This window comes from Schistocerca serialis, chromosome 5 (genome assembly GCF_023864345.2).
Source record: "Schistocerca serialis cubense isolate TAMUIC-IGC-003099 chromosome 5, iqSchSeri2.2, whole genome shotgun sequence".
NCBI classification, from domain to species: domain Eukaryota; kingdom Metazoa; phylum Arthropoda; class Insecta; order Orthoptera; family Acrididae; genus Schistocerca; species Schistocerca serialis.
Genome location: NC_064642.1, coordinates 650,477,681 through 650,493,285, shown reverse-complemented (window position 1 = coordinate 650,493,285; position 15,605 = coordinate 650,477,681). Strand labels below are relative to the sequence as shown.

The window sequence follows — 15,605 nt, the reverse complement described above, 5'->3', positions numbered from 1 at the left end:
CTGCCCGGCAGCCTCGCCTGGTGGAAACAACTCTCTGTAACGTGCTTCCTCGGCACAAAGTGACAGCGTAACAGACCCCACAAAAATACGGGGAAATAAAGGAATGATCCATCATCCAAGTAACAACAAGCTGTCGACGCTCCCAGTACCCAGTCACTGTCGCTTCATAACCCTTAACCAGCACACTCTCAATAAATAAACATCATACACGAAATGAAAATGAAATGGTGGCAAGCCAAAAGGGATTGATGTCTTTCAAGTTATCCTGCTGGAAGACGCTACGACTGTTCTAAGGGTTTTGCTTTATAAAGGAAATTGTAATTTTGGTAATATTTTGGATATCACTTAGAAAAGTATAGCTTCAATAACATCTGAGTAAAAGCGGACAACATCTCTGCCAACCTGCAAAGAGATTGTGCTGTGAGAGACTGTTAGCAGAACCTTTGCTTGTGAGTGGAGAGTGGAGTGCGGTCTTGGTTGGAGGAAGGGCAAGAGAAAGAGAGAGAGAGAGAGAGAGAGAGAGAGAGAGAGAGAGGAGGAGGAGTCGAGATGTACTGGGTTATCAAAAAGTCACTATAAATTTGAAATTGAATACATCACGGAATAATGTAGATAGAGAGATACAAATTGACACACATGCTTGGAATGAATGGGGTCTCATTAGAACCAAAAAAATACAAACGTTCAAAAAATGTCCGACAGATGGCGCTTCATCTGATCAGAATAGCAATAATTAGCATAACAAAGTAAGACAAAGCAAAGATGATGTTCTTTACAGGAAATGCTCAATATGTCCACCATCATTCCTCAACAATAGCTGTAATCGAGGAATAATGTTGTGAACAGCATTGTAAAGCATGTCCGGAGTTATGGTGAGGCATTGGCGTCGGATGTTGTCTTTCAGCATCCCTAGAGATGTCGGTCGATCACGATACACTTGCGACTTCAGGTAACCCTAAAGCCAATAATCGCACGGACTGAGGTCTGGGGTCCTGGGAGGCCAAGCATAATGAAAGTGGCGGCTGAGCACACGATCGTCACCAAATGACGCGCGCAAGAGATCTTTCACGCGTCTAGCAATATGGTTTTTTTTTTAATAATAAAACCCCATGTCATTCCAAGCACGTGTGTCAATTTTTACCGCTCTATCTATATTATTACGTGGTTTATTAAGTTTTCAAATTTATATTGACTTTTTGATCACCCGGTATCTTGTGATAGAGTAAGATGTGTTTACGTCATGCTATGTGCCGGCAGTACTTTTCTTATTATTTTTCACTTATAAAGAGATATTTTGTACATTCATTCAGAAGACTTCAAAAGGTACTGTAATAGTGCATTTGCCGGACATCCAAGCGTAGTAATCAATTTAATCAGGAATTTAGAATTGTCGATTTTTTAATGATATGTAACAATGTGTGATTTACTAATCCTTCTTCGAAGGCAGATACCATATGTGTTTCTAAGAAAGTAAAGAGAATTTGTTCACGTTTTTCCACTGTTAATGTAAAGTGAATTTTTAATATTGCAGGTGTTAAAGTATTTTGTCTTAGTGTTGTAAAGTTTTGTTAATACAGATACTTTATTGTTTTCCTACCAATCAGCATTCGTCTCTTTATTTCCGTTTCAAATACATAATTTTGCTTCCCCGAGTTTCTCAGTAAACAGAACTTTAATTGACAATGATCATTGCAGCGGTAAGATTTATTAGCACAGGTGTTTTGTGGATGTCTCTGTAATTCAAAGCACACGTTGCACATCGCGTTGCTGGTAGTTTGAATTTTAATTTTTTAAGTAGCACAGCCGCAGCAACCGCGGTAGTTTGGAAATGGCAGCAGTACAACATTTATTCATTGCGCAAACAGGTAGGCCATTTCTAATTTACGTGTGATACAACTAACATTTCAACAGTGACATACTTTTCGATAGGGCATTTTTGGTAGTTATTTATATTTTATATTTTTCTCGCAGTGAGATTGCTTTTATTATTGCGAACAGGACAGTTTCGTTAAATTTATCAGAACAGTCTGTACTCCCACCCCGAGCGTAGGAGTCTACAGTTTAATGTTGTATTTCTGATTAACTTTTGCATCGTCCATCACTTTTCAAGAATTACGAGATTATTTAACTGTTTCTCTAATCACGAGTTCAACTTCACATTACCACACAGACAAAATACCAGTACATATAACTGTACATTACCATAAAACAAAACCTAATTAGCCACCTTCACTGCGGGGGAAGTTATCAAACACGGAGAGATGCAGGTGGTCTGCAGTAATGTTCATGTGGCCCATAACAGTCAAACTACCTTCGATTTCTAACACAGTCTCCTGGAAGCCCAGGTGAATTAACCGCTATGGCAAAATGGCGGTTTCACTGGTCGGCTTGCATGGGGTAGTGTATGTATGAGAGCAGCCATTTGTCTGGATGTTGGCGAAACTAGACAGCACTAACGACCAAATGCAACAAGAAAAATGCTTCATCCGTCCAGGCGAAACATTTCGACTGATCCTCGGTCCAATCTCGATGACCTCCTTCCACTGCAGTTGCAGTTGCCGATGTCGTTGGGTCAAGATGGAAGCACGTAGGGATTACCTACTGTGCAGCCACATGTTCAAGAATGTGCTCTGAACGCTGGGCTCCGGAACACGTCTGTCGTCCTATCTGCCAAGATCGCCGCCTATCCTACTTTACAGAGCGGGCAAACCGATGACCTCCATCAGGCGTTGATGTCCAACACTTCGTCGTCCACACGTGGCTTCACTGTCCATCTTCTACATCCTGATCCTTGTCAACGTCGCTTGTATCAGTGTATTTCCTATTTTGTCTACCGTTTCACCGCTAGAATGACGTCACATTCGTGTCTCCTTACATACTTGTCATGTGCTTTATCTGTAACGCCACACTGGGCATTCAGCCTCATGGTGGACAAAGGTCATAATATTTTGGCTGATCAGTATATCAATGAATGTTGATTTTTTTTTCTTTCAGAAAATCTTCATTAGCCAAGATCGCACATAGGAAATTTGGTAACTGGTTTCGACCGTTACCGGTCATTTTCAGATCAAAGTAAACACAGCAGTGTCTTAGATAAAAGGACACTTCGTCAGCTGGCTGTTAATAACGTAATCAGTATATGCTTCAATCGTAGGTTACTTGCAACAATGACATATGGATTTACTTGCTAACAATATTGCGCCATATGTTGACTTTGATCAGAAAACGGATTGTTTTCTTCAGATGAGGTGAGTGAACGTAATGTGTATCTAACTACATTAGGTACGAGTTACCTCAATCAAAAGGAAAGAAAAATGCTATTCTGAAGGTATGTCACAACTTCGTAAGAAAGTGTTATACGAAAAGAAGTGGAAAACATCAAGGAACATAAAACATAAAGGTTTCTTGAAATTACTGCAACCAGTCGCCTGTTAGTTTGTTCTTCAATTTTTTATTACTCCATTACCGGTTTCGAACCGCCCAGTGGTTCGTCATCAGATGATACGTAGCAGTGTGGGAGTCATGTAGCTGTGGCAACATGTATACGAAACATGTGAGCACTGAGCGTGGCGAGAATTAGAACTTGCAAATTTCGTTTATACATCTTGTAACAGCTACATGACTCCCACACTGCTGCAGACAATTAATATACGTACCATCTGATGATGAATCACTGGACGGTTCGAAACCGGCAATGGAATAATAAAAAATTGAACAAAACAAATGTGACTCGTTTCAGTAATTTCAAGGAACCATTATCCATCACAGTCGCAGTGTTCCTGGTCCATGTTGGATAAAAGTTTTACATAAAACATAAATTGGCAAAGAGTACTACAAGAATTGATGTGAGAAGATCGCTACAAGATGCTTGAAAGTTATATTTCATATGGAAGGAAGACGATAATTTGTCACTGGATATCCTATCAGAACAAGAATTCTTCGTCCAGGAGTATGATTACTGACCGACAACATTATCATTTGCATGTTCAAGGCAGACGGTGGGGGTTAGTGGGGCTTGGAGCCAATGATCTTCTTGGCTTCTACGTAAACTGAATTATGTGACTACATAATTCCTTCCATAAAAGTTCTCGGATGTACTTCCAAGTGATAAAGTACCAAAATCCTCAAAGTATTCAACCATTCAACGTTTCAGTCGTGTTTCAGCATTCCTCATTAGGGTGTAGACTAATATGACGACAGAGTAGGTGTCTCAGCCTATTGCATTTATTACGGTGTTGTAAGACTACCACTGCCAAAATTCTTAGATGTTTGATGGTCGTGAAGAAACATCGGTCGATGTTAGGAGAGAGGGTATGATTTGCGTATTTATACCTCTAACTTCTTTTCATTCTTTTCTGTGCACTACATCTGAGCCGTAAGTGCGCTCAAATCGATTTTGGCTGCTCGTTGAAATTTGCTGGTGTTCGTTTCGTACCTCGTGCCTCGATGGGGCAACCTTACAGTTCTTTGGAGCCATTTAACCACAGCGTGCTCTGTGCTGGGTCTCTTCTTGCTCGCTGTTCCGCATGCTAACACAGGTCGTTTGCTGAGGATGGAGGTCTGGTAGCTGTGTTGTGGTTGGCGATTGTTTAACGTGAAGAGCAGGCGGACACCATTTGAAGAATCATCGCTTATTTATGGCTTTGCGGTCGTGGGTTGCGTCGTCTGAGTCGGCGCAATTCCCATTTCTACTACATTTGTTCGTTGTGGTCCTGCTAGCTTTCCTCATTAAGTAAGACCGGCGTTGAAATAAATGGTGGGCACCTTGTTTTGCATCCGTATTCGAAAAGGTCCATTTGGTCATAAAAAATAACCTCCTGAGAAAATGTTTTTATTGACAATAATATTTTACTGCATATCTACCTTCCTTTTCCACAGAATCGCCTTTGACATCTGCACACTTTCTACAACGCTATACCACCTTCTGTAACCCATCCGTACAGAAATCTGCCGCCTGGGAATTGAACCAATTTGTAATGCCAGTCTTGTGTTCATTGTTGTTTTTAAATCGTTGTCCATCCAGGCATTTTTTTTCAAATGCGAGAGTAGGAAATAGTCGCTCGGTACAAGGTCGGGACTGTACGGAGGATGCTCAAAAAGTTCCCAACGAAAATCTTGAATCGTCACCTTAGTTTTGGCAGCGGGGTAAGGCCTTCCGTTGTTGTGAAGGAAGATTCTGCCAGACGACAGTTCCCTGTGGCGTCGATTTTGGGTCGCACGTCTCAGTTTGGTTAGCGTTTCACAGTATACGCTGTCACTGTTGACCCACGACCCATGAAATGAGTCAAAATGACGTCTTTTTCGTCCCAACGAATTTTGATTCAAGAACGGAGACTGCCTAAACTTTTTGGTTTGGGTGAAGTTGAATGCCACCACTGCAGTAATTGTTGTTTCGATTATGCGTTGATGTACAATATTCATGTCTCGTCACCCATATTAATAAGGGAAAATAAATCATCTCAACTTTGTCTGCACCGCTCCTAAAACTCTCGTGCATTACGCGTCCTTTGCGATTATTGAGCTTTTTGAATACACCTCACACACAGCTTGTGATAAAAAAGCTGTTCAGGGACAGTCCTGTAAACTGAAGTTAGAGAAACATTTTGGAATTCAGTAGCCAGACCACTAATCGTCAATCGGCGATCACTTCAGAGTTTTTCGTTCACTTGATGAACGATGTCGTCGATCCGATATTACGCCATTCATCGTGAATATATGCGCGACCACTTTCATATTCTCGGCACCATTTTAGTACTTATTTGTCACTCATTATGTCAGTTCCATATACGGTGGATTTCAGCAGCTGAAGAGCTATTTGCCAGAAAAAAATTTAATCACACCGCGTACTTCACAACTGTCGGGATCTTCGATTATCTCGGCAATTGCGATCTGCTCTCACCGACTGGCAAACGACTACTGAATCAAACCAACACTGCTGCAGTTTCCTAACGAGCCGGTAGACAGCAATGCATGCGCAGCAAGCCGACGATTAGGTAAATTCTGGTCACCCGACCTTAGTTTTGGAATACATCACGCAAGTGTTTAATGTTCGAGTTTAATGACTTTTCTGGAGACTAGAAATCTATTCTGTAGGAATCAGCATGGGTTTCGAAAATGACGGTCGTGTGAAACCCAGCTCGCGCTATTCGTCCACGAGACTCAGAGGGCCATAGACACGGGTTCCCAGGTAGATGCCATGTTTCTTGACTTCCGCAAGGCATTCGATACAGTTTCCCACAATCGTTTAATGAATAAAGTAAGAGCATATCGACTATCAGACCAATTGTGTGATTGGATTGAACAGTTCCTAGATAACAGAACGCAGCATGTCATTCTCATTGGAGAGAAGCCTTCCGAAGTAAGAGCAATTTCAGGTGTGCCGCAGGGGAGTGTCGTAGGACCGTTGCTATTCACAATATACATAAATGAACTTGTGGATGACATCGGAAGTTCACTGAAGTTTTTTGCGGATGATGCGGTGGTATATCGAGAGGTTGTAACAATGGAAAATTGGACTGAAATGCAGGAGGATCTGCAACGAATAGACGCATGGTGCAGGGAATGGCAATTGAATCTCAATGTAGACAAGTGTAATGTGCTGCGAATACATAGAAAGAAAGATCCCTTATCATTTAGCTACAATATAGCAGGTCAGCATCTGGAAGCAGATAATTCCATAAATTATCTGGGAGTACGCATTAGGAGTGATTTAAAATGGAATTACCATATGAAGTTGATCGTCGGTAAAGCAGATGCCAGACTGAGATTCATTGGAATAATCCTAAGGAAATGCAATCCGAAAAGAAAGGAAGTAGGTTACAGTACGCTTGTTCGCCCACTGCTTGAATACTGCTCAGCAGTGTGGGATCCGTACCAGATAGGGTTGATAGAAGAGATAGAGAAGATCCAACGGAGAGCAGTGCGCTTCGTTACTGGATCATTTAGTAATCGCGAAAGCGTTAGGGAGATGATAAACTCCAGTGGACGACTCTGCAGGAGAGACGCTCAGTAGCTCGGTATGGGCTTTTGTTAAAGTTTCGAGAACATACCTTCACCGAGGAATCAAGTAGTATATTGCTCCCTCCTACGTATATCTCGCGAAGAGACCATGAGAATAAAATCAGAGAGATTAGAGCCCACACAGAAGCATACCGACAATCCTTCTTTCCATGAACAATACGAGACTGGAATAGAAGGGAGAACCGACAGAGGTTCTCAAGGTACCCTCCGCCACACACCGTCAGGTGGCTTGCGGAGTATGGATGTAGATGTAGATGTAGAATGCGATTCGCAGAGACCCTTGTTCTTTTGCTGAGCCCTTGTCAGTGAATACTCTTTTGGTTCTCCCCTGCTAAGGTGTCAGGCAAATCCAACACCTTCCATGAAAACCCTGACATGATAAGCTAATCCAGTAGCATGTCACATAGCTCCAAATAAATCGTGACATTAAATTAACCAAAGTAATACGAGTAACGAGTGAGCACATGGAATACTACAGACTAACACAAGAATGCCTAAATGCATGTCATACCTTCCCACCGTGAGACAGACGCAGTTCCGAGGGGAGAAACGAGAACAGAAGCCGAGAGCAGAACCGTGTTAAGCGAGAAGGCCTTACGATAAGGGACGGACCCCCAAGTCGCCACCAGCTAACCGCTACGACCACACCACCCGCAAGTTTTTAGCGTGAGACTTTTCCGCGTCTCTGTTACGTTAGGACCACCCCCCAGCCCACGTTAAAAGATAGAGCCATCCAGAAGAATAGTATAGATATTACGATAACGCTAAAAGGACCACACAAGCTGCAAGTTTTAGCGTGAGACTTTTTCGCATCTCTGTTACGTTGCAAACTTTAAAAAAACATTGCCCCACCACGAAAAGTATAACGTTTCTCATTGGATAGACAGAATTTTTGTAGGTGGAGCTTAAGGTTAACATTGAGACCCTGATTGGTCAGATGAAAACACAGGCAGACAGTCTTTTTTTAAACTAACTTCGGTAAATTGTAGTAAGGAGAAGAGAAAGGGTTGCCTCCGAGAGGGCGAGCTGGACAGAGCTGCGCCGGCCGCCTCCCCCTGACGAACACCGACAAGGTAATGAACGCACGCGATGCCGCATTTTTGAGCGCATAAGGCTTCACTCAGAACTGCAGAAGTCTCATCTGTTACATCCCCTTTTTGCGTAATACTAGTGTCGATCGTCAATTAAAGCTCATGGTGTTCACATTTGCCACTTGAAGTAAAAATCTGAAACGCGATGATTTTTCTGTTATATAGTTATTGAGAAGCCACATCAGCCACTGTAATTTACGACAAGTTAGATAAGTAATTAAAGATAATTGAGGGTCACTGTAGACCATTTTGATAGTTTTCTCTCTTGTGAAACTTAATTTAAACCTAGATTATAGATGTGATATGGCATAGTCATCCTTCGATCCATTGTAGAACTTGGAAACCCACTCAGGGAATATTCGTTCACATTTTTGTTGAATGCAGTTGGTTTTTACCATCCTGTATTAAAACATTTCCTTTTATCAATAGTGCAATTTATGAACAATGTTTTGTGAGTAGAATAAAATTTCCAATGGTAAACTTAACTGCTTTTTGACGTTATTTTACCAGCTAACTAAAAATAGGAAAGCCTTGAACCCCTTCCACTAAATTTAGTTAGTATTAAGATTCTTTTACAGGGAGTGCAGTGGAGCTGACGCTGAAATCATTAAGTATTTGGTTATATCATCGCTAGTCTCACTGAACTCTTCTGAATTCTACATGTCATGTGTGGTCTGACGTCTCCTTACCAGCAACAGGTCCCAGGTTCAAACTAGTCAACTCCCTTAAAAACACGCTCAGAGCGTCGTTGCGCGAAAGTGGTAGGGAGACACGATATAGAACAAACAGACACCACGCAGAATGTTTAGACCCTGTGTGTTTGTGTAGCTTTCGCTAGTGGTCCTCAATTTTTCCCGTCTGTTTGATATGGATCAGCACCTACGGTAATCGGTACACGGCCGAATTATTCTTAAGACAGACGTAAAAGACCTCACATTTTGGCCGGTTCTGTTTCCATTATTGTCTAATTAAACACAGAGAGTGATACTTTCACGTTGATTGTGTGTCTTATTTTGATTTCTGAGGTGTTCAAACTTTTTCGTGTTTAAAGCACTCATGTGTATATTCTTAAAAACTTTGCGTGCGCTTTCTTCTGAATGTTCAGTTGTTCAAACTGTTTTAAAAGATTTGTATCTTCTATGCTCTGTTTACCTTAAAGCTCCTGTGAATTCAACGAGTACAGTTTTTTTCTTTTAATTATATTATGCCGAGGGCAAAGATCCGTGCGCGTTCGGTAATTTATTTCTGTTAATTAAATTGAATGTGTATTCTGTGCGTTTTTATAGTCTGAACTGAACGAATCATCTTTGTCCTTGGTAACTGGGTAAAGCCGGTCAACTTACTTTGGCTAATGCTTTCATTTTCAGATCTTTGGTGAATTGTGTTTTAAATAGTCATTCTGTTACTGATTACTCAATTTAAAAAACTGCATGAGTTAAACGTTTTCGGAATTTAAAAAAAAATTCCTTCGATGTTTTTCAGGTGCTAGTTATTCTAAAATATTGTTCTAAATAATTGTGAGCAGTCTTTTGAGTGCCACTGTGATAAACTCTTAAATGCTTTTGAAATTTAAGATATGCTAAAACTTGAAACTAAAAAAATAAAAGCGTAAAGTATTTGTATTTGATACACCGAGCACCTTAACACTTCGAGACCCATGCCCTTTTAATTTTGTGCAAAATGTAGATGTATTTTCCAGAATAGACTAACACAATTGTGAACCCAAAACTGAATTAGAGCCATCCCAGGTGGAATTCACACAGGTCTACTTCCGGGTGTATAACACATCGTTTACCACAATATGTACCTCGACGTGAAGCCTCTATTATTTTGAAATCGAAGGCAAATAAACAAAATCAATAAATGCAGATGACTGAAAATAAAATTATAACAATACAGAATATCAGGTATAGAAGTATGATACCGGATTTTTGTTGCAATAATTACACACCTGTTGTCTGAAACTGATAAACAATATTTTATTCAAAATAATCTCCATTGCTATTTATATGTTTCTCCCACCTCTCCGACAGACTATGAATGTCACGCCACGCCAAAAAACAGTTCTTCTTTTGAAGTGAACCAATCAGCGAGCCATTTCCGTACATCTTCATACGAACCGAACCGTTGTTCATCGACAACGTGTTTCAGTGATGCAAATAGATGATAATCGGACGGAGCCAAGTCTGGAGAATGAGCTGCATGTCCTAGTATTTCCCAACTGAACGCCACGACCTTTTCCCCGACCGGTTTTGCTGGGCGTGATAGGGCGTTATTGTGGAGCAATATGACTTTGTTTTGCCTTTTTCCATACTCCGATCATTTGTATTCCGATCGTTTGTCACGTAAAGCTCCATTAAATCGATCGTTTGCTGTTCGTATTGATTAGTGTTATCGGTTTCACCAGGTTTTAGCAGTTCATAATAAATGGCACCCTTCTCATTCCACCAAACACAAAGCATTGTGTTCTATCCCAAGCGATTTGGTCTTCCAGTGGTTGTCCATGGTTTGCCTGGATTCACCCATGATTTACGACGCTTGGGATTCTCAAAATATAATCATTTTTCGTCACCTGTCACTATTCGATGGAGAAATGACTTTTTTGTGTCTGGCAAGCAGCATTTCACAAGAAGTCTTTCGATTTGCTTGCTGTATTTCATTCAGTTCGTGTGGAACCCATTTTCCCACTTTCTGCACCTTTCCCCTAGCTTTCAACGGAGGAGGAACGGCTTTCTGCGTCACATTCAATTGTTCCGCGAGCTCCTGTTGAGGTTGAATATCATCTTCATAAAATAAGGCCTGCAATTCACGTAGTCTTCGAACTTTTTCGGAGATTTCCCCCGCTGGTCGTGTCTGATGTTAAAATCACCACTTTTGAATTTTTTTAACCGCTCGAAACACTGTGTTTTCCCAAGAGCATGTTCGCGGAAAGCTTCAACAAGCATTCGATGCGATTCTGCAGAAATTTTCTTCAAATGATAACAGAAAACCAGTGCCGTCCGCAGATCGTGATTCGTAGGCACAAAACTCGACTTGCTTACGGGTTTGAAAAAATACTGATGTATGGAGCTTGAGTTCCTGTGTGTTGACATTCTTCGTCAGCCGCTACAGGAAGCAGACGGCGCTGCAGACGCGGTCTCGCGGGCTCTATACTGATGGCTAGCACTGGCTACAGGGAAATTTCGTTTTCATATTTCTACACCTGGTAGCTTTTATTTGCTCTACGTAGCAGCTAACGTCCCTCTATGTTGTAGCAGTAAGGAAATGACAAACTATTACTCCTACCCTCACACCCCAGCCCACTTCCCCTTAATAGGAGCGTTCTTCCTCCTTTCCTGATGTATCGTATCTACTCATTGAAGCCCAGAACTGTTTCTGGCCTCTTCAGTGTCTTACCGTCGTTATATTCAATATAGTCTATCTCGTAAATAATTCTGAAACACTGGAAATATTTCATACTTTTCGGATACAGTATTTAAAGTCATTCTTTGGGACTAAAAGTAGTGCACGTAGATGACTAGAATACGACATAGTACATCACAGCTCCTTTCTCTGTGCTCCCCCGCAAATATTACTAAATTTTTAAGAAGTACTACAATCCCGTGCAAATGCTACAATTTGCAGCCAGTTGTGGTGATCCGTGAATTATGGGGCTTATCCAAACTCTTGTGTGATACCAGGAAGAAGGTTTCCGTTCCGTAAAGGAATACGATATGAAATCAGCTAAGAACTGCACTTGATCTCGAATGCTATATCAGCCTATTTACGCTATCCTATCGACCTGAAAACCGTCAGCGGGTCCATCTTCTAATTTCTTACGAGACAGCCAGTCTGTTTGTTGTAGCACTATTATGAGTTACTGAACAGAGAACATCTGGTTCCACTTCTTAATTAAGAATCAAATAAACATGTACCGTTCTTACTTACCAACATAGTGTATAAAATGCACATCACGCAGATAACAGGCGTGATCCAGTGGACGCTGACTCCAGTTACTAGAAACAGAGAGAAGGTAAATTTATTGTTTAATCTCTTAGTGAATGATCTTCGTGAATGAACCAGTACTGCAGATGATAATGAACAATGCATAAAAAAGAGCTTTTGTATTTAATTGTCTTCAAACCATGTATTTTATTCACTCGCGATAAGAGATCGAGTAAGTTGCTGGAAAACGTCAGACTTGTTGGCTATTTGTGAATATATCATCAAGACATCCACAACGGGCTTGTTAACATTTTCAAGGCACAACTACGTTGAAGACTACATAATAAACGAAATATTTACTAAAACGAGTTTTACTAGAGATTTCACTTCAAGGAATCAAAAGATTCTAAAAGACAAAAATGTAGAACCACGGCCGTATTAGGTATAATATCGTTTTAATTGTTAACTGAAAGATGGTAAGAGTTTGCGTGTAATCGAAAGGAGTAATGAAATTGATCCCGGCGGATATTTTGTGCTAGAAGTGGCTTTTTAGTTTGCAACAGGCAGATGACCCTCTTTTTTCAGGATCAATTCAACTTTTCCATTACCTTTACTACCACGTATTAGCCTATGAAATGCGTCATAGGTTGTACAACAGTCATATAGGGAATATGCAAATGATACATTAAAAACTGTAAACGTCTGACAGTAGGACTGAACATCTGATATACATAATTAGGTTGGTTGATACACAAAGGTCATTCATTCATGCGCTGTGAAAAATAACTTAATAACACCGACGCGCTGTTATCCGCAGGATATGGAAACAGAGCGGGCTTTGACAGGATAACTACGTCAACATATCAATAGCATTCTTTTTTTATTTGCCTGAAATTCATCGGCAAATGAAGATGACATGCACTAAATTAGAAACAATACGTATCTGCAGGTATCTTATTTGAACTTTCTACAGACAAAAATATCAGAGAACTGGAATGCATGCAGAATAAAAAGGAACGCTGAGAAATAAATATTCACACCCGGAGTCATGGGAAACGTTCGTAAGACACGACGCACACGGCGGACAGAAACGTATATATAAAGTCATGGAACCTCTGATCAAGAAAGAAAAAGACACTGCTTCACTGAAAATCACACCCGATGAGCAATGGATGAATCGTTATACAGACTTACGGTGTACAGAGAAGAACGAAGATGACAGTGGAGAAGGTATGTACAATGAAATAGTAGATCCAGTTACAAGGGCCTCTGAAAGGCATGTAGAACAGGAAGCCTACTAGACAAGATGGAATAAATACCGAACTAACTAAATATGAAGACATAAAACACTTTCACAATCAATAAATGAATGCTGAAGGAACTGTAAGGTTCCAGACATTCCGTACCCAGCAGCAATAAACTGTCTCTTGAAGAAAGGGAAACGCAGCGACTGTGGAAACTATCGTGGCATCGGTCATCTAATCACTGGATACAAACTATATGTGAAGATAATCAATAACCTTATGAGGGATGTCGCAGACTGTGCTAGTCCTGAGGAACAGAACGTATTTAGATCACGCCCTTCATACAGAGAAATTGGGTTTGTAATTAGGAACATTACAGGAAAACACAGAGAATTTAATACAGAAACCAATATGGCCTTTGTTGACATTGAGAAGGCCTTTGACCGTGAGCCGTGATAGCCTGTGGAAGAGTGAATGTGGAGATCCATATCACCTAATAAAGACAGTGAAAAGTCTTTACAAAAACAGACCCATTATAAAAAACACAGGAAGGAATCAATTAGAAGAAGTAACTATTAACCGAGGTGTAATATCTTTATGTTTTCTTCATTCTTCATAAAATGAAATGTAAATTAAACAAATGACTTAAGGCAGCGAATGAGGAGTGACTAACCTGTCTGCAGATGATAGCGTTATTACTCAAAAGAATGAAAATCAGCCTACCATTGAAAGCAAAATACTCAAATTTATGTAAATTTATGTCAGTAAACTATCATGAAATTTTGTAAGCTGATGACGCTATCCTATGGAGGTAAAGCCAAAAAGAAAATAAATAAATAAAAATTAAAATTTAAAAAAAAAGGCCAGCAGAGGTGCGTTCCTAAGGAGGACGAAGAAATGCACAGGAACAGAACAGGCATGATTAGAAGCTAAGATATTACAACAGAATTAAATATTTTCAGTATGAATGGAAAAGTTCAAAATTATCTTGAAAGTAGCAGACAGGACCTCAAGTGAACGCCAGATCACAGAATTGCTCAGAGTATTCTGTACAACAAGTGGAACGAGAAAAGAAACATTGGAAGACCTCGGAAATTATGGTAATGTTTTTGTTTCTGAGTTCGGCACAGGCAATAGCAAAATTCTTGAATGGAAGATAATGATGATGTCCAGGTTCACATATCTTTGATTTTGTTTAATTTGTGTAAGAAATTGGCAGCAAGTGAAAACTTTATGCAGATACCATTATCACTGAATTTTTTATATGGGTCAGTTATTGTGAAAGAATCATTAATGATAAATAAAAGTCGAGATGTGTGACTGCGTCAAGAGAAACATGATATGAAACAGTTTGTTGTATATCTCACTTAAGGTACACAACTGGAGTCACACACATGAATGCCAATAATCTATGTTTGGAACTGAATACTACTGCTTACTGATAAAGCACATAAGCCTACATGTTTTTCTGAAACTTAAGTTTCTCCTGGCGAATAAATATTCGAATGACTTAGGGAATGTAGGAGGGTGACATTTTCGACAACCGCTACTATTTCGATAGACAGTAGCACAGCGTCTGTATCTTGACAGTGACTATAATGTTCAATGCAATGTTCCTTTAGATACGCCTGTGTGTCCTAAGGAACAGACATTGCTGACTCTCTTTAACGGTATTAAATCATGAAATACATTCGCAAATTCCAAATACGGTACCACCACAGCTATACAGTTTATTGGAAACAAGTGAAAATTTGTGCTAAATAGGGTCTCGAACCCGAATTTCCCGCTTTATGTGAAGTAACATTGCTTATAACTCAACAGATACTGTCAAATACACACACGGCACTAATTTACTCGTATTTCATGTCAAAGCCAAGCCAACCAGACGAGAAAACTAAATACGTCTCTCCTTGTGTGGCGGTGGTGGTGGGAAGTTCCTATGGGACTAAAAAGCTGAGGCCATCGGTCCTAGGCTTACACACTACTTAATCTAACTGAAAAGAACTTACGCTAAGGTCAACACACACACCCGTGCCCGAGGCAGGACTCGAACCTCCGACGGGAGGAGCCACGCGAACCGTGGCAAGGCGCCCACGACCACGCAGCTCCTTATGTGGAAATCATGTGATTGTGCGAGCACTATGGGTAGCAGGCACTGGGGCATCTGGAAGTTTGGGTCTCTCCGTGAAGCGTGCTCAGATAGACGAAGCAGTTAGGACGACCGTTTGCGTAAAGTGAAAAATCCGGATTCGAGTCCCAGTCCGCCACTAATTTTAATTTTTTTTCCAGTAAGTTGTAGGGCTGTGGTGGTACCGTATTCATGCGA

At 40.6% G+C, this 15,605-nt stretch overlaps 1 protein-coding gene across 1 annotated transcript in view; it reads right to left on the bottom strand.

Moving 5' to 3' along the window:
* Positions 1 to 15,605, bottom strand: part of LOC126482154 (sodium-coupled monocarboxylate transporter 1-like) — a gene marked incomplete at its 3' end in the record, with an annotated part of 74,665 nt that overhangs the window by 42,419 nt on the left and 16,641 nt on the right. The window contains exon 4 of the mRNA XM_050106131.1: positions 12,039 to 12,106. Within this exon, the coding sequence (XP_049962088.1) occupies positions 12,039 to 12,106 (68 nt within the window). The remainder of the gene's footprint in view (positions 1 to 12,038; positions 12,107 to 15,605) is intronic.